Source organism: Parambassis ranga, chromosome 14 (genome assembly GCF_900634625.1).
Source record: "Parambassis ranga chromosome 14, fParRan2.1, whole genome shotgun sequence".
Taxonomy (NCBI): domain Eukaryota; kingdom Metazoa; phylum Chordata; class Actinopteri; family Ambassidae; genus Parambassis; species Parambassis ranga.
This window is the reverse complement of record NC_041034.1, coordinates 3,458,502-3,479,982: the sequence shown is the minus strand read 5'-3', so window position 1 is coordinate 3,479,982 and position 21,481 is coordinate 3,458,502. Positions and strand designations below refer to the sequence as shown.

The window sequence follows — 21,481 nt, the reverse complement described above, 5'->3', positions numbered from 1 at the left end:
ACGACTGCGTGGTCAATAATACGTCTCATGGCCGGTGAACAGCTGTGACAGGCTGCAATTATTTAAGGCTTTACACAAAGCAAAACAACAGTGCAGGTGATTTGTAGAGGAAAGACAAAGGATGGTTTATATTTGTCTGCTGGTATTAAAGCTTTTTAAACAGGCATCCATTGAACGCTCTGTCCTCCCTGCACAGCCCCTGTCAGAGTCACGTAAAGCATTCAGCAACATTGCTAAACTTCTACACAGAACGTGTGGTCTTTGACCTTTTAACTAAAAAAAAAAGGTGTCGCCTGCAGATGAACTGAAGTTCTCTTTGTCTTTTGCCACATTTCAGCAGGGGACCACCCATTCGAGTGTGAGTTCTGCGGGAGCTGCTTCCGAGATGAGAACACGCTGAAGGGCCACAAGCGCATCCACACCGGGGAGAAGCCCTATGAATGTAACGGCTGTGGGAAGAAGTTCAGCCTCAAGCACCAGCTGGAAACCCACTACCGTGTGCACACAGGTACTGTGATCAAATCTATATACGTAGCTCTGTCGCTAACGTTAGCTGTGCTGCATACTGGAAATACACCAGGCTAATGCTAGCTGCTGCGTTTACCTGTTTGACTGCTATGAGGGCACCATCATCTGCATATTATCATACGTGTTAATGTGAACATGCACATTGTACGCACTCAGTAGCAAAAATGAAATGCCAAGAATGTGATTTTAGACACAGCACACTAGCCCCATAATTTCAGGCTTTGTGCTAAGCTACATTAGCATCAAGACTCTGGCACTGTATCTAGCCCAGAGAGGTGGAATTGATATTGATCTTCTCTAAGAAAAAAAACTGTGTTCAAAAATAAGATTGGCCTTCACACACCTTCAAATATTGATATCTGTATTGATAGAAAAAAATATAGTATCAGTTACTGGCTTTGCTGCAAAGAGATGTGTTGATGCAGGATGTGCCGCCTGTTAAAGGGCTTTTGGATTGTAGGAAATCCAGGGAGCGCAGCACAGACCAGACCAGATGAATATCTTTGTTGCTGTGATACAGTAGATGAATGCCTCAGAAGACTTTGTATTGATCCGAGTATATTTAGAGCCCCATAAAGATGTTGACACAGTGATAAGCTGGGTACCCTGGAGAATGAGTGCGCCGCCGTGCACCAGACAGAGCGAGAATACCACGAGTGCTCACCAGGATGGCACAAAGCCAAGGCGTTATGCTTCCTCACTGTCGTTTTTTTTTTTACCTCGTACACACTCACGGCACCCTCCCATCTCCCATTCAATAAGCCAGCTGTTAAGCCACACTATCAAGGCAGCCTGTCCAATAATTGGCTCCCCCCCCTCCCCACCCTCCACCTTCACTCCGTCCACCCTTTTCCCCTTTTGTGTGGGGGAGGGGGGGGGCTTTACGTTAAGCCCCAGAGCAACAGCAGATAACAAGAGCAAGTGACAAGCTCACAGTCAAAGGCCACCTCACACAAAAAAGGAGCTGCTTGATGAATCATCGACATTGGCAACCTAACCCCCCCACCCCCACCCCCACCCTTCTCTCCACACATCCCAAATGCCAATGGCGGATCAATACCCAGGCCTCATTTGCAATTCATTATTAGCTGGTTATTTGAGCCGACCCTGTTTACAGTCTGCTTATCAATATCAGCAATCACGCAGGTGTCCACACTGCTGCAAGGAAACACACTACGTGGGCCCGCGGCACTGTATTTATGCTTATTGGCTAAATGGCTCCATAACCCGGCCCCCGCAGAGGTCAAGGTTAACCAGGCCTTCAAACGACCAGGGCCGCTGAGGAGTGGCGACAGCGGCGGCGGCACTGAAAAAAGACGCCCATTCCGCCAGCTCGTACGCACGTGTGCAAGGCATCCAGCTGAAAGGTGACAGCATGCGGCGGGCCAGATCACTTCCGACAGCTCATTTCAAATGCCATTGGTAAAGGTCAGCATTTACATGTCTAATTTGCGTCTGCCGGCTTGAGCGCTGGTGGATTATTCCCTGCCATCACTCAAATCATTAGCACGTTTAGGATGGCCGCTGTGGCTGAATTGAAATGTGCCTCTTGAATATAGCAGCCCCCCCCCCACACAGCAAGGAAGCAGCGCTGCACTTTGATTTATGACGCCTTCAGGAGAAGATGTAGATAAGTCAGAAACCATATTCTTTAAAACCCGGAATTCTCTCAGATGTAGACTTTCATTTACATTTCACTGGACAGTCCTTGTCTCACTCTGTAATGTTCTGTTTTCACATGGGTGCATTTTACTACTCATAGGTGATGTTGATGTTGTTTTCATCACTAACTGTTGATATCTATGGGCACTCACATTGCTATAAACATGACAAGACAAGGACAAGAAGCACCTGTAGACAATAGAAACATTTCTTAAACTGGTGACTGAGAAGAAATGAGTAAAATGTGTGTTTTTCCACACTTAATTTTATTGAAAATATCTGTTTGCTCCTGTATTTAGAGTTAAAAAAAACATAAGCTGCTGTGACAGCTACTCTCAAAAGCATGATAACATTAATATATACTGAGGATAACACCACAACCAGTCATGTCCATAGACTGTAAATAAAAGACGGACGACATTAAAGGTAGGGTAGGAAAGTAAACACACGCCCCTTTCTCTCCCGAAGCCACGCCTCCCAATCACATGGACGCGCATCACCTGAAGACGAGTTGTCTGTGACTTCGGCCATCATGCACGTACCTCTCTGGAAGAGAGTGACAACCAGCCAATACTCCAAGCAGGGTCCACCCGGTGGATTGGCTGATGTTTTTAGTGTTTTATAGCTTCCACAGATGATTCATATTCTTCGTTTTAATGCGAAACTGCCGAACTAATTGGTTGCTATCGGATTGTAAAGAGAAGTTACACTAATTTAACAAAAAGTGCATCAGAATGAAATCTCCTACCCTACCTTTAAAGCTCCCCAATAGTGAAGCCAAGTGCAGTATAGGTCATAAACCCTGCCTCATCCATGTTAGCTAGTTTTCATCACACTGAACTCATTTCTCACTCTTATTTAATTAGTTATGATTAAAATATGAGAATGACGTAACATGGCAGTCAGAAGCCAATAGAGCAGCCAGGCTGCCATGCGGCTTCACCTCTCCTCCTCTGCTCAAGTTCCAAAAAGGCGATCTTTATCCAACGTAGCAGCGTCCGCAAGTTATTCTGGCCTCACTTTGGGTGGAGGTAGAACTTTATCTCCCACCTATATATACAGTCCGATCAGTGAATTGCTGCTTAGGGAAGTTAGCAAGTAGCAGTTAGCATGTCAGTAAAGGGAAACATTGAGTATTGCCTTCCCTGAAGGCCGCCGTCACACTTTAAACAAACTGATAAACTGCCAGTGGAGGCTGACTGAAGCCTTACAGGATAGATCGACTGTTTTGTCACCAACTGCTGGCTTTTACTTTTATACTCGGATCTCTGCAGAGACGTTACCCAGACTTATTGAACATATTATCCTGTAGTCGCTCATCTGCTGTGCATGTATTGAATGCCTCTTCAGAATGGACTGAATGGGGGAAAAACACAGCTATACACGTCCTTTGTACCTGTATTTTAAAAGCCACCGGTCCAAACATCAGACATCTGTTTTCATACTGAAATCCCAAAACAGCGAGGCCTTTTTTCAGTAGAATAATAACAATCGAAAGCTTTCCAGCCCCTCGACCACAAGAATAATTAGAGGATCATTTTGCTTGGTGCTGGAGGGACGCTGTGACGGACCTGACTGACACTCTGTCTGTCCCTGAGGTGAACAAGCAGGCTCTACTGTACTTCTTTTTTTTTTTATTCTGCTATCTCTCTGCGGTTGAATCAATTATTGAAGGCAGTGGGAATGTCTTGTGCCACAGATGGCTGTTGGGATTCCACTTCTGGGTTTTGACTTGTCATTTATACTGTGCACCATTCAATTATCATAACAACACCTGCATCTCATGTGGGCCAACAGGGTGAAGTCTGCGGTGATGGGAGGCTTTTCTCTCCTGCAGGCCTGGATATGGAGGCTTTAGACCTAAACTAGAGCTGTCATCAATTTATTATTATTATTTTCTACTTTACTGTGAGAAATTTTAGCAAAGGGATATATTTATTGACTCGAACAATGTTAGCGGACCTAAAGCCGAGGCTCTCTGCTGTCGCTGCAAATAACCAGGAGAGAAAACTTGACATTAAGAAAACAGAGATCTTCACCAAACATTTGTTTAACAGCTTTTTCTGCTTTGATTCGGTGTAGTAGCCGCACATGCTAACAGCTAGCTTGATTGTATGTCTATATGTATCCAGGTGGGAGTTTATCCTGCCTCGATCGGTCCTGCCCCTTTGGAAATCCCACGTGGATCCCCAGAGACCGGACTCCTCGTTTGTACAGAATAGAAAAAGCAGTGGGATGACTGGCCAGGCTTGTGTTTTCAGCCACATATTAAATCACAAACATGATATCTCTCGTCAAAATTACCTCAAAACTTGACTTCCACAATGATAGAAGAATGAAATGATCACATGTTGCCAGTCAAAACTCACTGTGACTTCAGTTTGACCATAAGAATTCAAGAATTAATACAAAAATAGGAATGAAGTGATCAATGACTTGACATGTATGTTACTGTAGGTGCCTCACAGCCGCCTCCTATGACAAGAAAATACATGTAAATAATGTAAGAGGTGGATTAAAGGTAGGGTAGGAGATTTTGAAAACTCAGTGACAGTCAGCCAGATTCCGAAAGTAAACACACGCCCCTTTCTCTCGGAGCTCACCTGAAGCCACGCCTCCCAATCACATGGACGCACTGTGACTTCAGCCATCATGCACGTACCTCTCTGGTGCACGCAGAGCAGGAAGAGAGTGACAACCAGCCAATACTCCACGCAGGGAGGATTGGCTGATGTTTTTAGTGTTTTATAGCTTCCACAGATGATTCATATTCTTCGTTCTAAAGCGAAACTGCCAAACTAATCGGTTGCTATCGGATTGTAAAGAGAAGTTACACTAATTTAACAAAAAGTGCATCAGAATGAAATCTCCTACCCTACCTTTAATGTATTCATATTTTTAATATTTTCCCAGTATTTCTCTTAATACCATTACATTGAAACACCCCTAACTTACATCAGCTCACTGCAGAAACAGATAACACGAAATAGAAAAACAGGCTTTTTGTGCAAACACACACACACACAGAACACCTGTTCACAAGGATGCTGTGTTTACTCCGCTTCTTTCTGTCAGTGTGTTGCATATGAAGGTCATTTCTTTTTGTGTTAATGAGCTTTAAATATTCAACTGCTGCTCTTACCGCCACATACCTTTATTAGCCTGTGTGGCTAACATGGTTATATTGTCATCCGTAGGTGAGAAGCCATTCGAGTGCAAGCTGTGCCACCAGAGATCCAGGGACTACTCGGCCATGATCAAGCACCTGCGCACCCACAACGGCGCCTCGCCCTACCAATGCACCATCTGCCTGGAGTACTGCCCCAGCCTGTCAGCCATGCAGAAGCACATGAAAGGCCACAAGCCAGAAGACATCCCTCCAGACTGGCGCATAGAGAAGACCTACCTGTACCTCTGCTACGTCTGAGAGCGTGGAAGTGAATGAAGAGGGCGGGAACGGTTTGCGAGAAGGAAGGAGAAAGGGGGAGGGGGGTGAAAGGGTGAGGAGAGGCGAGGGGAATGTAATAGAGAGGATAGGAGGCGTTGAGGTGTTTGGAGATGGAGGAATGTCAACGACAAGAGACTCGAAAGCAAAGAGGGTTTTGTTTTCCATTTTACTTTTCATGCAAAAGGCGGCGACGAGCGGCGGGGGTGAGAGGGTGGCGACGGTGGGGCAAAAGCGCTGAGAAGAGGAAGACATGGACACGGAGATAAAGATTCTCCACCATTGTTCAGATTCACCGGGTCATTCACTACATCTGCAACTGTGTTGTTGTTTCAGGTCATTTGGAGCAGCGCCACAAAGCGAGCAGGCGAGCTGCACCGAAGTGACTGTTTGCTTTTTGTTTTTTGTTTTTGGATGCTGCTGCTGCTGGTGAGAAAGCAGATTCTCAAGGGCGATCTGAACCTGCACACCGGGACCCGAATCCATCACTCCACCTTCTGAGTCCCAGCATCACACAGCATCATCAGACATCATCATGGAGGAGGCATTTTCTTTCCAACATGCACACGCACTGAATGGAAGAAAAACAATGCAGGAGCTGTGTGTGCCGGTCGACCTGTCCGTGTATGACGTGTGCGGTCAGATGTGCCCCTGAGAATCAGCAGCAGAGCCCGCAGGCTTTATGCAGTAGATGCAACAGTTGAACTGGACAAGTGGGGAGCGTTCACAAATACTGCAGACCAACCTGGTTCTGGTGGGTGTGGGTGGGGGTGGGATGCTAAGTGCTGCTCTTTGGTCAGAAGTCTCCCCAGGTTTCTCAGTAGTCTTCCTGGCTCTGCGTCTGATTGGCTGTCAGATGCTAGCCAAAGGCTAACTTGCGTCACTTTTTCATATTATTTTTTTTTTTAAGCTCTGCATCGTTAGTGTATCATGGCTTAATTGCACAGGTTAAAAACAAATTACGACAACAGTCTCTGTTTGACGTCGTCATATATTTTTTTTAAATTAGCTCATAACTCTCTTATTACAGTATGCCACATTAAACCCAGTCTACTCAGCAATAGATAACTGGACTGCTTCTATCCGTGTACATTTAACCAGATCATTAGCTCACGAACTGAAAAACAAAAACAACAAAAAAAATAAACAAACAACAAAAAAAACAGCGATGCTTTGACCACAACAGATCCATCCAGTCACCACGGCGATGGGATCGGGGCGGGGGGTGGTGGGGGGGTGTTGCTGTCCGTGGGAGTCCTGTGACGTCGACTGCCTGTAGTGAATGTGTTGAAGAAGTGCTGGGAATGCCTTAGCCGCACGCCTTTGTGTGAGGGGGCGCTGTGGGAGTTTGAAGACTGTTATATGGCATCAAAATATGAATGTGAAAAAGCCTGCACAAAGCCAGGTTCATGTAAGGCTGTATCAGAGCATGTGTACATACACAGGTGGATGCTGCACTTCATTCAGAGTCGGAATGGTCTGTGGGTGGAGGCTCTTCCTCTGCAGAGGGCCCCCTGTTGGTTGGATTTTTTAGAAGCAGGTTGCTCCACGGCGCCTGATGTGAGAGTTTTACAATACAAAGCTCAGCTAGCTGGAAACATCTGAGCGCTTTCACTTAAAGTAAAACACTTTGTGCACTGCTGCCGGGGTCCTGCGTGATCACGGGGAGTCCTTTCTTGTAGTTATATAACACTTAATGTGCTCAAATGGTGCAAATTCACAAACATATTTGCTTTGATTTAAAATTACCACAAGGGGCTTCAAGCTAAATATAATTAAAACAGTGTGTGTGTGTGTGTGTGTGTGTGTGTGTGTGTGTGTGTGTGGAGGAGGTGAACGAGGGGTCAGCAGGCACCTTCCTCTTGTGTGTGTTTACTTCCTGTGTTGGGGAGCATCCGAAGGGCTGAAGTGCAGCATCCCACCTGTGTGACCCAAGGCTTGAACGGACATCACTGCGTGTCGCAGCATCATCTGGGTGATCACATATCCAGAAGTGAAAAAAAAAAAACTGGGGGAAAAAAATCACTGATTGGACGAGAGACAGCAGCTTATATACAGTATGGAGCTGGGGGGGAGGAAGAGGAGGAGGAAGAGGAGGAGGGGGCGACCAGTAAGACGACAGAATAAATCAGCTCTTTTTCCTCTGTGGTTTTGTCCCTGCGCTTCGTCTCTCTCTCTCTCTCTCGTCTCCTGTTCGTTGTTGTCATTGACCTTGAGTTTGATCTCAACACATCGTACTTGAATTACCTCGTTGTTTTTGTGACCTCATGTTGCTTGTGTATTTTTAATTTTCCCTTTTGTTTCACTTTTGTTGTTGTTGTTGGTGTTGTTATTGTTGTTGTTGTTGTTCTCGAGTGGAAAGATTCGTCGCAAAAACTCGATGTGAGGCGACAGCAGAAAAAAAAAATGTAAAGTGCCACGGTGAAGAGATTGGTTTGTTGTTGTTGTGTATTTCTTTGTGCATTACTTGTTACCAAACTTGGTATTATTAACCCCGCTTGTTAAAGAGCCGGAAGGTTTGGTCATTTGTTATCAAAGCTACCTCTAAGTTCTTTTTTTTTTTTTTTTTGGCAGAAGCATATTTTTGCGTGTTTGTGTTTTGCATTATTTTTTTTAATTTCGTTGCTACTTCATCTCATGCGATTTTGTTTTTCTCAGAAGTTGATTTATGATTGTTTTTAAATGTATATAAAAGGGTAACAAAACAAGTAAGTAGAGGTTGATAGGATGAGGAAAGTCATTCAGACGTGGATGTTTATTCTTCTTCTCTTGTTGTCTCCCCCTGCACCTCCAACCACAGAAGAAAAAAAAATGTAAAAAAAAAAAAAAAAAGCAATTTTGAAGCCTTAAGAGTGATGAGTAAGAGGGAAGAAGAAGAAGAGGAGGCAGATAAGAGGACGAGGAAGAACTATTGTTGCTTTTTAGGAGCGTTTAAAAAACAAGAATTTAAACTTGAACATATGTGAATAGAATTGTAGTTTTGTAATGTGAAAAAAAAGAAGAAAGGTTCATCCAGTTAAACAAACAACAGCAACAAAAATAAGGAAGAAGAAGAAGAAGAAGGCGGCGCTAAACCACCCAGGACACAGGTCATGTTTGCAGTGATGCAGAGTGCGTTGGACAATTGGAAGTGCAAGTGTTAATCAAAAAAAAAAAAAAGAGGAAAAAACACCGAGGGTTAAAAATAGATTCTCTCAGCAGACGGGTGAGAAGTGAGTGTATTCCTGAACAAGAGCCAACAGAGGCAATTTGATATATAAAAATTGTGATATTTTTGTATTGAGTGTCGGTCCTTTTTCCATGTGTGGAGGGTCACAGCAGGGCACAAATATTTCTATGTTGTTGTTTTTTTTTTTTTTTACTTGTTTGTTTATTTTTTGTTTCTCTCTCTCTCTCTCTCTGGGTGTGAATCATTTTTGCCTTGCTCCTCTTTGATATTGTTGGACATAAAACAAACAAAAAAACAAAACAAAAAAACAACAAACACATGTGTGTGAACATATTGTAATAATAATAATAATAATAATAATAATAATAAGTGTTGCTTTCTGGATGTCAGTTGCATTGTAGGTGAAGGACTAAATCTATCCGCCACAAATTTTACAAAGTGTGTGTGTGTGTGTGTGTGTGTGTGTGGAACTAAAGAAAAAAAAAGAAAAATAAGATGATAAAATACGGGACGGCAGCCAAACCGACCAATTATATTCGTACTCGTCATTCACAATTTTTCAATCAAACTTGACTGTCGACGTATTTTTTTGTTTTTTTTGTTTTTGTACTTGAAAAAAAAAAAAAAGAAGAAGAAGAAGAAGAAGGGATGGCATGTCCCGTGGTGTCTTGCCATTTGATTCTCAAACACTGTGAGCTGAGGGGGCTTTTTTTCTTCTCCACCCTCGTGTAATATCCACCCACTCTGAAACACCCACGTCACGGCTCAGTCTGAACGCCACAATGCAAACTCTGTGCAGTCACTTCCTTCCTGTCATCGTCCTCTGAATGTTTTCTACTTTACTCGTGCGGGTGAAAGAGTGTGTAACTCCGTGTGTGTGTGTGTCTGTGTGTGTGTGTTAGTGGGGAAAATGCACTAATCAGATCAGATACAAAATAAAATGATATTCTATGCCACTTTTTTTCTGTTAAGGAAAAAAATAGATATATATATACATATATATATATACATTGGCATCGATATAGTTCTTCCCTCAGTGTTCCTCCGATGTTTCTGTACTATCTTTGTGCCTAAAAATGGAAATTGTTCAACAAAAATATCCATCTATATCTGCTTAGTTTCTGTATTTTCAGAAGAAAATGAAAAAAAATGGTGTCTGCAGCAGCCTAGGGATGTCATGACGCTCAGAAATGACCTGATTTTTTTTTCTTTTTTTAAAAATCCTGAATAGAGCGAAGCTTCTTTTTTTATTTTATTTTTATTTTTCGAGGACTGCAATAAAAACCCTTCATGCTATTGAAATAGCACGTGGGATTCTGCATCCATGTCAAAGCATTTATTTAGCTACACGAAAAAACAAAGCGACATTTTTGCTGAAAATCCGACAGTCTGCTTTGGATTTGTCTCCTTTTTATTTAGTCAGCAACAGGTTTGCTGACCAAAAAAAAGAAAAAAGAAAACCTGCATTTATGTCGGTTGCTTTGCTTCTTTTTTTTTTTTTAAAGTACTTTTTTTCGTTTTTTCTTACGAAATGCATTTAAACGTTCGGGGTGTGGTTTGTCAGAGAGGAATCATGGCATCCCTGGAGCGGGCACTCTGTGTTTTGGTGTGGTGTTTCTAGAACAAAGTAGCCATTTCATGCAGTGTTGCGACGCATGTGCCATCGAGGTCTAGACTTTAAAAAAAATTGTTTGAGTAACAAAGCACCAAGACATTGTATTTTTTTATAATAGCACTGAGGACCAACTGCCCTGTCGGACCAAGCATAACAAAGCTTTTTATGTAACAAAGCTTTCTTCTCTCTCTCTCTCTCTCTCTCTGTGTCTTTCCCTGGCTTGTCTGTGCTACTTCTCTCCTCCATTGTTGTGACAGCACAAGTGCCAGTCGAGTTGCTCTGTATTAAAAAGAAAATAGTGTTTTTATTATGATTTGAATTGTTATAGTTTTGTCTACCTCAGCACCTAATCTTAGCCTAATCTTAGAAGGTGCCCAATTATTATTTTTTATTTTCTTTATTGTTTTGTTCTCTTATTGTTGTTGTCGGTTGTACAATTTTTATTTTTGAGGAAAAAAAAAAAATTTGCATTAGAGCTTTGCAAAGGTCCTTTGTCTTTTCCAGCGACAACGTGCTATTGTTTTTTTGTTTTTTTTGTTGTTTTTTTTTGTCGTGGCAGTGCGTTTCCTGTTGAGCTGTGCCACCAATCTATAGCCACCGTCTGTTGATATAGAGGTTGTTCTCTGTTTTATTTTTTGTTTTTTGTTTTATTTCCATGTAGAATCAGACACATCTCTTTGTAACATTTCAGTGTTCTCTGATGGAGTGTGAAAAAAAATAAAAAGGAAGAATAAAAGATTTAATGCTGCAGGTTCTCTTCTCCATGTTGTCAATAACGTCAATGTTGTGCCTTTGATAGTGAAAATATAAAGAATATTTCTTCTTTCTTTCTTTTTTTTTTAATTTTTTACATCATACTAACAGTAGATTGTTTTTTGTAGTGGAATTTTTTTGTATTTTTATTTATGAGTCTCATAATAAAAATCAAATCACCATGTTCGGTTGTATACTTTCAATCTGCAGTTAGAGCAAAATAAAAAAAATGGACTTACTGTTGTCTGTCTTAGCACCTTTTTCTGGATCACTACCCTCTTTTTTTTTATTAAATTAATTTTTAATTTAAATTTGTTCAATTTTCAGTTGCACAAAAAAAACTGCTTCAGTAGCATCCAAATAATTCAGTATTTTAATATATAGAAATAATCTGTTTTAAACTGTTTTTTCGGCTTTTTGAAAAAAAAATAATTCAAGCGTTAATAACTAAGAAAATTCAAATTAAACAGGAAGACGTGAAGAGTCGCTTCAAATAGTAAAGGAGTTTGTGACAATTAAACTTACACATATTTTTAAAGAAAAAAGCTAATTCCTTTAAAGCTAAGCAGCAGCGAGACAGGAAATTTGATGACAAATCAAAACAATCACAGAGTGTTTTTAAATATTTGCGTTTTATTACTTAAACACAAAGCACATTTTGGAGTGTTTCATTTAAATTTAAAAATTTGGTTTTACAGTTACAGAGCCGAGCAGACAAACATGGCTGCCATGAGCTGCAGTATCGTGGGGAAATCCAAATATGGGCAAAGGGCTCTGGCAGAGGCACCTCGTCCTATAAAAACCCGCCTCTGTTGTTTTTTTAAATTATCGTTAGGGACCAGAACCAGGCTGTAAACGTCTTTGTTTCTGTTGTGAAGCTGGACATTTCAACATGACACCCTCAAGTGGCCACTTGTGGAACTGCAATCATTGGCATCTCTGTCCTGTTGTACCTGTCAGCCTCACATCAGTACCATCCTTCACGCTGCCTCAGAAAGCAGCGACTGAAGCGTTTCCTCCTGCTTCTGTTGACGTCTGCTGTCGTCTTGGACGGTGAATGGATCACACAGCAGTAGTGTTGTTATTTAACACCTTGTAGTGTCAATAAAAGATGACCCATCGCTGTCCTCACCCTAAGCCCACACATCTAGTCTGTCATTAAATAAAATGACACGATGTAAACCAGTTAATCTGTACGACCAGGAACGCCTTCACATCACGTCTTTGCACTCTTTTTAGGTCGGCAGCATCATGTCAGCAAGGAGCAAAGCATCCTTCAAAAAGAAAACCCAGAAGCCTCCGCACGTTCTTTCATTCCACAACAATCCCACCTGACTAAATGCCGGCGCTCTCTCTCAACAGTCTGCTGCATGTTTCATTGTTGGTGCTGAAGCGTGTTCAGCTGTCTGCCTCTGCACTCACCACCTGGCTATTTGCCACCATTTCTCACTCATAATGTGCTAACAGTAACAACCGCAGAGCTTCAAGCCTGACTGCCTCCTGTCTGTTCTGCCTCTTATGCCGTAGAGGTCATAAATGCTATCATTGGATATGCCGTGCATGTGTGTGAGGCTGTGCGTGTCTGTGTGTAATCGTACTGTCACACAGCCATGATTGTCATTAGAGAGGAAGCGGAGCAAGACATAAAAATGTTCAGATTTTGCATGGAGATTGGTTCAGGAGAGGCTTTTTGTGACGGGTTGTTTGTCTCTCCCGCTTTGTGTTTCTGTTCTTCAGCAGTTGATTAAATATAGTTTCTCTAATTTTCACATGAAGCCAGATTTTTTTTCTTGTTCTCGTCTCAGTCTGTAAGAAAACACAGCACTAAAGCAACAGGTCAACGAAAGGTGAGCTTCACAGTTTTAGCTCTTCTTCTCTGCTGCAGCAACAACAGAGCCACTAGATCTAAACCTCAACAAAGCTCCTGAAGGAGTGAAATCCAGCAGCAACAACCACTATGTGGCGTCATTCAGTGATGTGCAATCAGGAAATCCACCAATGCTAATCCATGTTAGCTGGCTAGTTAGCATTATTAAACCCCTCGGTTTACGCTAGTGCTGTAGTTATGACCAGCATGCATTTCTCTCAGTAACTCACCAAGTTAGCTTAGCTTAGCTTAATTTAGCTTGGCTTAGCTTAGCTTAGGTTTGCTTAGGTTTGCTTGGGCTTAGCTTAGCTTAGCTTAGCTTAGCTTAGGTTTGCTTAGGTTTGCTTGGGCTTAGCTTGCTTAGCTTAGGTTTGCTTAGGTTTGCTTGGGATTAGCTTAGCTTAGCTTAGGTTTGCTTGGCTTAGCTTAGCTTAGGTTTGCTTAGGTTTGCTTGGGCTTAGCTTAGCTTAGCTTAGCTTAGCTTAGCTTAGCTTAGCTTAGCTTAGCTTAGCTTAGGGTTACCCTCGACATTTTGCCACCATATATACTCTGTGACCCATCAGAGGTGGGGTTACCTCTGAATTTTTTTTCTCTCACAGACAGAAGAAGCTTTAATATAAAAAAAGTAAACAGAGTGTATCTATCTATCTATCTATCTGTACTTCAAGTAAATGAGGTTTAGCTTAGCTTAGCACAGAGACTGGATGTAGGGGACAATTTCAAATGTTTACATCAAAATTTCTTTTAAATAATATCATGTATAAATATTCATGGTCCTCAGAAGATTACTCCTGCGGATCAACTTTTTTCAATCTAACCCTCACACTATAAATCTCTGCACGCTCCCCAGAGGACGAACCTTTCCCAAAAGTTTTTCATTTTACACTAAAATTAGCATGTATGTACAGCTGTTTTTTTTTGTAAACCTCGTCACTTTGTGTGATGAAGTTTGCATTTCCACCATTGAATCAGGACATAAAAAAACAAAAGAACTCTCTCTAACCGTCCTTTAATTACCACAAGCTGCAATTAAACGCACCAACAGAGAGGAGATCTGACACCAGCGCAGGCCTCCTGCAGGAATCTGAGCTGCCACAGTGTGTTTTGGAAATGCCAGGACGCAGATAATCTGTAAAAACCTGCAGAAATCCTGTTATCCATGGTAACTGTGTGGCAGTGTGTGTGTGTGTGTCCAGGGAATGTTTATCACATCTGAAGTGCCTCCAATAATAATCCTAATATTTGTTCATTTCCTGTCACATGATCAGATCTTGACTTCAGTGTATTGGGAACTAATGAGGCGGCACTCTGTCTCGCTGTCTGTTCACTTATGCAGAACACTATGACACACACACACACACACACACACACACACACACACACACAGTGAGAGAGTTAAAAAAAACAGGAAATGAGAAGAAACCCTCATTGTGAGTTTTGGGACTTTGATCTTATTTTGGGGGGCATGAGGAAGGAAGGGGCTGCTGGACGCTGTGTTAGGATGGATATATGAACAGTGAGGGGCCTTTGTGTGGCAGCATGTGGTTTCAGTGCTGATCTTTGACCCACATATCTGAGGATCCTCAAATTCCTTGTTTTTTTTTTTGTTTTTTTTTAACTTGACAGGAAAGTGGAGGATTCCCCGTGGTTACTACTCCTCAAGTTACTGCGATGTTTTTATTTCTCTTAAATCCCACAAACATGATTCTGGAATAAACAAAAAGAGGGGGGCTCGACCTCAGTGAGGAGGGAGACATCTGAGGTTTACTGTGAACGTAACTTCAATCACCCACAGTGCTGTAATAATAATAATATTACATTAAACCCACAAAGCAGTGAGCTCAGAGGGGACATGAGACTCATTTTGGAGCATTTAAGACAGTGTATACTGTAAAATTAGGATGAATCTATTTATTTAAAACATATGTTTTTAATGGTTTAATTCATCAAAGATCTGGTTTCGCACCTGGTTTCCCTATGAGGATTACTACAGGTAATCTCATCCTTAATCTCAATCTTAACCTATAATTTGGAGGATAGAAACTGGAGCGTCTTTGTTAATAAACCTCAATTTCTTGTGATGTGGTTGTAAATGGTGCCACCCTGTGGCTGCTGCCAGGAACTGCAGGCATTGGTACATCATACAACCAGTTGTCTTTTATCTTCTTTTTATGATTTTTTATGTGTTATATTGTATTTTATATACCTATTTACAAAGTGATATATCATGCTTTTATTTTTCTTCATTATTATTATTATTATTATTGCTACATAATTCTACACAAACACTCTGCCCCTCTGTAACTAGAACTGTTGTAAAATAAAAATAAAATAAATGCAGTAACTATTAAAGATAATCAGTTAAGATACAGCTTAGATTTTTATTGTTGTTGTCTAACTTTTGGTTTGTAGAGGCATTTCGCCTGAACTGTAAAGAAATGACAGACATACATATTTAATATTTAACATTAATCACAATTTATTTAGTCATTATGGCACACATGGTCTTTTCATAAAAACATAAACACAATAACAGCTTGATTTATTTTGGCTTCAATTGTTACATCTATTGAAATGTGATTATATTACATATGTTCTCTGGTTGGCACGGCAACACAATTAAATAGGAAATATGCCTAAATGTGCTATAATGTGTATACAGCAGTGATACATACATACATTTTATTTTGGTTTAAAATACTTTTTTATATATAAATTGTGCCTCTTTACCATTAGATAAATTACAATTGTGATTTATTAACTTTCATATGTGGAGCTAGGGGGCATGCAGGGTTTTCATTTGACCAATATAAACCCTGTGTTTTCTAATTAATGCACATTTAATACCTATTGATTACTGTAGTAACAGCAAAGCTTTGACGTTCTGAGTGTACAAGTCATATATTTCATGGCTATTCTCAAGATAAATACAGTTTGTTTAGAGGTTTAATATCTTCCTGGTTTCACTTCTGTTCAATCATATTGATCATGGCTGTATAAATAGGCCACACTTACACTTACAGTACAGGAATGACTTCCTGTTTCTGCTCTGAGGGCCTCCCTCTGTCCTCTGAGCCACAGGCAGAACAGAGCCACCTCCTCTGGCCTCTTCTAATGTCATGTTTTTACCCACCGAGCTCGCAGCGGTACAAACTCAGGCGACCTGCCACACGGACCACAAGGTGCCCAGAGTGATGCTGTAGGCCACCATGGCCACTAAGTAGACTCTGAAGAGCAGCACGTCCAGCACGTATCCAACCTGGAGCCACTCCTTGGCCACCTCCCGACACCTGTCCCTCTTCTCCAGGAAGTGGCGTATCGCCGTCACCTCCTGCAGGATGTTATCCATGACCGGTGGGGTGCTGTCCCTGGAGGGGGGCAGGTGGAGCCCCAGCAGCCCGCCTTCTCTGTCATGCTGACTGTGCCTCTGGCCTATCTCACAGGTGTGGTGGATGGTGCACTGGGCTGCAGGACAGGAGGAGAAATTTATATTTTTGTAGCTTTTATTTACCATTAAACCGCTGTTCAGATCTTACCTGTTCCATAGTTGCTGTCCTTGTAGTGTTCCAGGTCAGAGGCCTGAGAGGACAGTCTGGAACAGAAGCGGTGCTTTTGGTGGATGCAGAAGAGGACTGGAGCTCTTTCCAGCACCAGGTACTTCACCCAGTGGGGCACGGGGGACTGCAGGTCCTGCTTGTGGACTAGGCGTACGATCAGTACAGTTTCTGTCAGGCTGATTACCAGGAGGGCCATGCAGACCACGAAGTACACACCTGCAGGACAGGTAGGGCGGTTTAAAAAAGCATTAAACGGCTTTGTAGTGTAAATTCTCATCAGCATGCTGTAGATCCATAGATGACCTATGAGCGGGGTTCCTATGGCGGTGGCAGGCAGAGTGTCTGAGACGATGATGAGGAAGACCGAGTAGCCCAGCAGCAGTGTGATTTTGAAAGAAACTCTCTCTCCGCTGTCTGGCGGCAGGTAGAAACCCACGATGTCCATCACCATCAGGAAGATGCTGGGCAGCAGCAGGTTCACAGTGTAGAACAATGGCCGCCGCCGGATCACCACCTGGGAGTGCAGAATGGTGAAAAATATTTTAATAAGCCCTTAATAATTTAAAAAAGCTCCCTAATAATAATTAATATTGGAATTAAATCATATAGGTCGACAGCATTCTAAAAAAAAATAACTATAAATAATAAAAAATAATAAAAAACGACGCGCAGTTAAGCCCCGCCCAAACCGGAAGTAAACACGGCGGCGTTAAGGCGCATCCTTCTGTTTTTCACCTGCTAGGAAACCACTGAACCATGAATAAAAGCGGATTTGTGGTGGGATGCACCAGCAACAAGGTACAGAAGCCACAAATATGTTTTCATAAGCGGCTGAGCCGAAATACTCAAACATTAAGAAGACCAGAGTGGAGACAACACCAGGAGCGGCAGCTGTGTGAGCCTGACACCGTGTGGAGTTAGCATGTTGGTGAGTAAAACTTTACAGCTCTCAGTTTTAGAGAACTACGTGTCTATAATCAGCCAAGCTGTACAACGTGTGGAATTTAACAGAAAGCTATGCAGCAACATCAATATTAGCTAACCACAGTAGCATGCTAACAGTAGCTGGTAAACACAGGAGGCTGAAATGTCACTTTAGCATATTAAAGGGTAAATGTCAAAAAAAAAATTAACATGAATTAAAATTATTAGCAAAATGTGGCTGCATAACTGCTATGCCTTAATTCAGAAGACGTGTTACATCGCAGAGTCTGAAGCTAGCATGCTAGCTACTGTTTTACCATTAGGTGGCTCAGAGAGTCAGCGTAGCTCTAATCAGCTCTCAGTCCAGCATGAGAGGAGGAATTAGTGTAAAAGCAACTAGATTTCACTTCTACTACTCAAACTAGGGTTTGATGATGAGATTTTTTTTTGCCAACATCCAATATGCTGAAACAGAAACAGATCGTTTCCCTGTGGCTGAATTCTGGTGCTGATACAGACACAGAGCAAAGAACAGCAAACCTATTTGTTTAGTTTAATTAAGTCATTAAATTGGGTAACTAAAGTGTTAAAGGAATGCCAGTGTAGTGCAACTGTACCAGGCGACACACATATTCCCTTCATACACTCATTGACATAATTTTTTAAGCATAAACTGGGGACACAGTGCATGTTAGTCATCATGTTTAATTTTAAGGTAGATTTCTGCTGATTATTTCATGGACCCCTAATTGATATCTTTCTGATATAATGTCTATAATGTTTCTGAACTAATGTCAGGGGCGATGTCATGTTGGTGTGTTTACCTCAGCTCAGTGGTTGTTTGTATTTACTTTTTGTCACTGGTAGAGTAGTGGATGAACTCTGTCCTTATTGTGCTTTAATGGTGATTTAATCACTTAAATTGATCATATAATTATAGCATAGCCTATAATAATAAGAGCGCTTTTATGTGCATTTACACTCACATGGAACTTCATCTCAGCATAGTAGTCGTCATTGTCCACGCTGAAGATCTTGTAGTTGGACAGTATGTGGAGCAGCTCCCACTCTCCCTGGTTCATGAAGACGCTCTTGTCCTCCCTGAGCTCCTCGGGGCTTCGCATTAGGGTGATGTTGATATCATCAACTACAAATCGAACACAATATAGGGAGCTGCATGAAACAGCCGCGGTAACAAGTCAGCCTTCACCTATCGCCCTGCTCTCTCAGCACAGGCCACAGCAGGAGAGAACCAGTTGTTCTACTCCAGATTTAGAAGACATGGTGCTGATTTAAAGGCAGTATTGATTCGATTAAGGTCTTTGTGTTTACTGCACTTGTAAGCATTTAATTGATAATCATAAGATGTATTCATGGATGTGTTTTGCTACACAAAAACTAAACTAAAGGTCTAATAAAAACAATATATTGAATTTTTAGGTTTAGCGCTGAGTGAAGCTCGTCTTACTGGTATGAAGCCAGCTCTGGAAGGTGAGGCTGCATTTCTGGACATCAAAGGGGAAGTTGTAGATGTTGAGCGTGCACGCTGTGACGACCTGGATGGGCTTGTAGTTGCGCACCAGACCGTTGTGTGTCACATAGACATAAGGGATATCTGGAGACTTCCCTACGTCTACACTGGAGGTTAGAGGCAGAGATGACAGCAGCGGTTGTGTTTAGCAGCAGTTTGTAGTGGAATGTGATCAGCAGAAATAAACGTGGCAGCTCTTACAACTCATTGATGAGGATGTCAGGCACCCACACATTAGCCGTGGGTATAGAAACCTGTTTGACTTCATCGAAGTCTTCTGGATTCCACACCAGGAATTCATCCGTCCATGACTAAAATAAACGTGAGTCAACATTAATAATACATGTCGTTTTGTAGTGTGTAACGTCTTTAAAGAGAATTTAAAAATAAAATAGTGCAGTAATCGCTTTTTCTTACCTGTCTGTACCACACATATGTTGTCAAAACCTGGTTCTTTTCATCCTGTCATTGAATCAAGAAACTATTTTAATATTTGTAATCAGAGGCCACATAATAAAACAAATCGACTGTTTACATACTAGTGAGATTAAATCAAGTTCTACAAACATGTCTGATTATATTTCCAGACAGAAAGCATCCGTTGTATACATCAGGATAACTGTGACGGTCTGGATGCAGCGTAACTCACTCACCACGTTGAGGATGGAGTAAACCATGAGGTCTATCGCCACTATAGTGGACGTTCTCCAGTCTTTCACCGGCCTCACTCCTTTCTTATAACCTGCGCTCAGAAACTCTGAGAGCCGCACCAAGGTGGCATTGCCGAATCTCCCAGTGTTGGAGCCCAGTTTCTTCACTGAAAAGTCCAAATTCAAATAGATGACAATACCTTTAATTAATATTTTGACATCATGTCTGTTGTTTCTGGCAGTAGTTCCTAAAAAAAACCAACTAATATTTATTATGTTTATTATTAAAAATATACATACACTGCTTTTTATAAGCTGTAATTAGCAATATTTATTTTTTATATATATTTAAAGTGTCTGAGCCATGGGGTCTGCTTTTTTCAAGTTCCCGTAGTGTAGTGGTTATCACGTTCGCCTAACACGCGAAAGGTCCTCGGTTCGAAACCGGGCGGGAACAATATTTATTTACAGCAAACTTATCCCGAATTTCCCTGAGGAATTAATAAAGTATATTCTATTCTATTCTTTCAGAACATAGCTGTTATTCCATATCAGTATATTCTCCAATGTTTAATTGGAGTAAATTAATTTTTTACTAACATGCCAAATTAGTAAATAGGAGTAAACAAATCAAATTAGAAATCAGAAGACGTTATACCTGTGCAGGCTCTTGATGCTCCATAAATCAGAAGGGAAACCAGCGCTGTCCACCCCGGTGAGATTCTCATGTTGCTGGTTCACCTGTGTTTCCTTCTGCTGCTGTGGAAGTCTGCCCCGGCGCTCTGATGAAAGGCCTCGGCACGCCTGACGCCCATATTGTCCATATCCATCCACTATATACATCAGTTCACACACATCTACCCTGGAAACCTTGTTAGTGTCGCTCTGCTCATATGGGCGTATCCATCGGCTCTGACGCCACTCCTCCTCGTTCAATACAGCAGATAAATGGAGCAAACGTACGAGCAGGGGTTCAGTGACCAGATCACATGTCTTCTTTGAGAAATGATTTAATTAAGTAATACAGCACCACTTGGCCATGATGCTATAGTGATTATTAAATTAAGAGTATTGAGTTAAGTATTGAGCAAAAGTGTCCTGTTGTTTACAAATTATTTGACTTTCCTATTTTTCTTTTTTATTTAGATATTTATATGATGACTTGTGTCCTCCAGTCAAATATAAATAAAAACAGAGGATAGAACATCTGGTTTGCTGAAGTGCACAAATCAATTACTAACCCTGCCCAGTAAGTAATTTAGTGCTTATAGATACCTCTGTATTGGTTATGGATGGAATAATATCTATACAAAAAGGTCCTAGTTGTGTCCACTAAAATAAATACCTGTTAAACTTAGATGATCCTAAACATCAAACATCAGAAAAACAATCTTAGGTTTGCTTTTATTTGAACCTTAAAAATCTGAGTGTATAACTTAACAGGAAACCCAAAACATTTTAGAATAAGGTTAAGTTAATTAAAGGTCAAAAGACAACAACAAACATGCTTTGTTCTGTACGACAAATAACAAAAAGGAATGTTAAATGTTAAAAAACACTATAATAAAATAAACTGAAAAATACAAGTCTAAACGAAGCTGCACGTTAAAAGAGTGAACATAGGAAAAAAAACGCAATAAAGCAATAAAAAATGCATTAAAAGACCAAAACATTAAGGGAAATTAATTCAAAAATGGAGTTAGTTAGATTTAAGCGTGTACATTAGAAAAGCAGAAGGGTACCTCACAGACTTCTGTTTAACTGGTAATAAGACTATGTT

At 41.3% G+C, this 21,481-nt stretch overlaps 2 protein-coding genes and 1 non-coding gene across 5 annotated transcripts in view; 2 read left to right on the top strand and 1 right to left on the bottom strand.

The window, feature by feature from the left end:
* Positions 1-8,852, top strand: part of zbtb16a (zinc finger and BTB domain containing 16a) — a 124,015-nt gene extending 115,163 nt beyond the window's left edge. For 2 of the 3 annotated variants that reach the window (XM_028420742.1, XM_028420743.1), the window contains exons 6-7: positions 338-508; positions 5,388-8,852. In XM_028420742.1, coding sequence (XP_028276543.1) covers positions 338-508; positions 5,388-5,617 — 401 coding nt within the window. In that variant the 3' untranslated portion in view covers positions 5,618-8,852. The remainder of the gene's footprint in view (positions 1-337; positions 509-5,387) is intronic. The other variant, XM_028420741.1, reaches the window with a different exon arrangement.
* A 7,341-nt stretch (positions 8,853-16,193) lies between these two features.
* On the bottom strand, positions 16,194-20,495 carry htr3a (5-hydroxytryptamine (serotonin) receptor 3A). The gene is made up of 9 exons (XM_028421139.1): positions 20,360-20,495; positions 19,705-19,868; positions 19,469-19,513; positions 19,253-19,362; positions 18,989-19,158; positions 18,507-18,667; positions 16,900-17,110; positions 16,576-16,812; positions 16,194-16,504 (listed from the first exon to the last, which is right to left on the bottom strand). Exons 1-9 carry the CDS (start codon positions 20,427-20,429, stop codon positions 16,194-16,196), a joined length of 1,479 nt encoding a protein of 492 aa, XP_028276940.1. The 5' UTR covers positions 20,430-20,495.
* trnav-aac (transfer RNA valine (anticodon AAC)) lies at positions 20,086-20,158 on the top strand. The gene has a single exon. It is a non-coding gene; the product is annotated as a tRNA-Val (tRNA).
* Positions 20,496-21,481: the final 986 nt, after the last annotated feature.

Excerpts from the sequence above, each read along its gene's own strand:
- htr3a (XM_028421139.1), bottom strand. The coding sequence starts at position 20,429 with ATGAGAATCTCACCGGGGTGGACAGCGCTGGTTTCCCTTCTGATTTAT. Across the intron at positions 19,159-19,252 it reads GACATCCTCATCAATGAGTT|TGTAGACGTAGGGAAGTCTC; the intron begins GTAAGAGCTGCC and ends TCTAACCTCCAG. Across the intron at positions 18,668-18,988 it reads CCAGAGCTGGCTTCATACCA|TTGATGATATCAACATCACC; the intron begins GTAAGACGAGCT and ends TTCGATTTGTAG.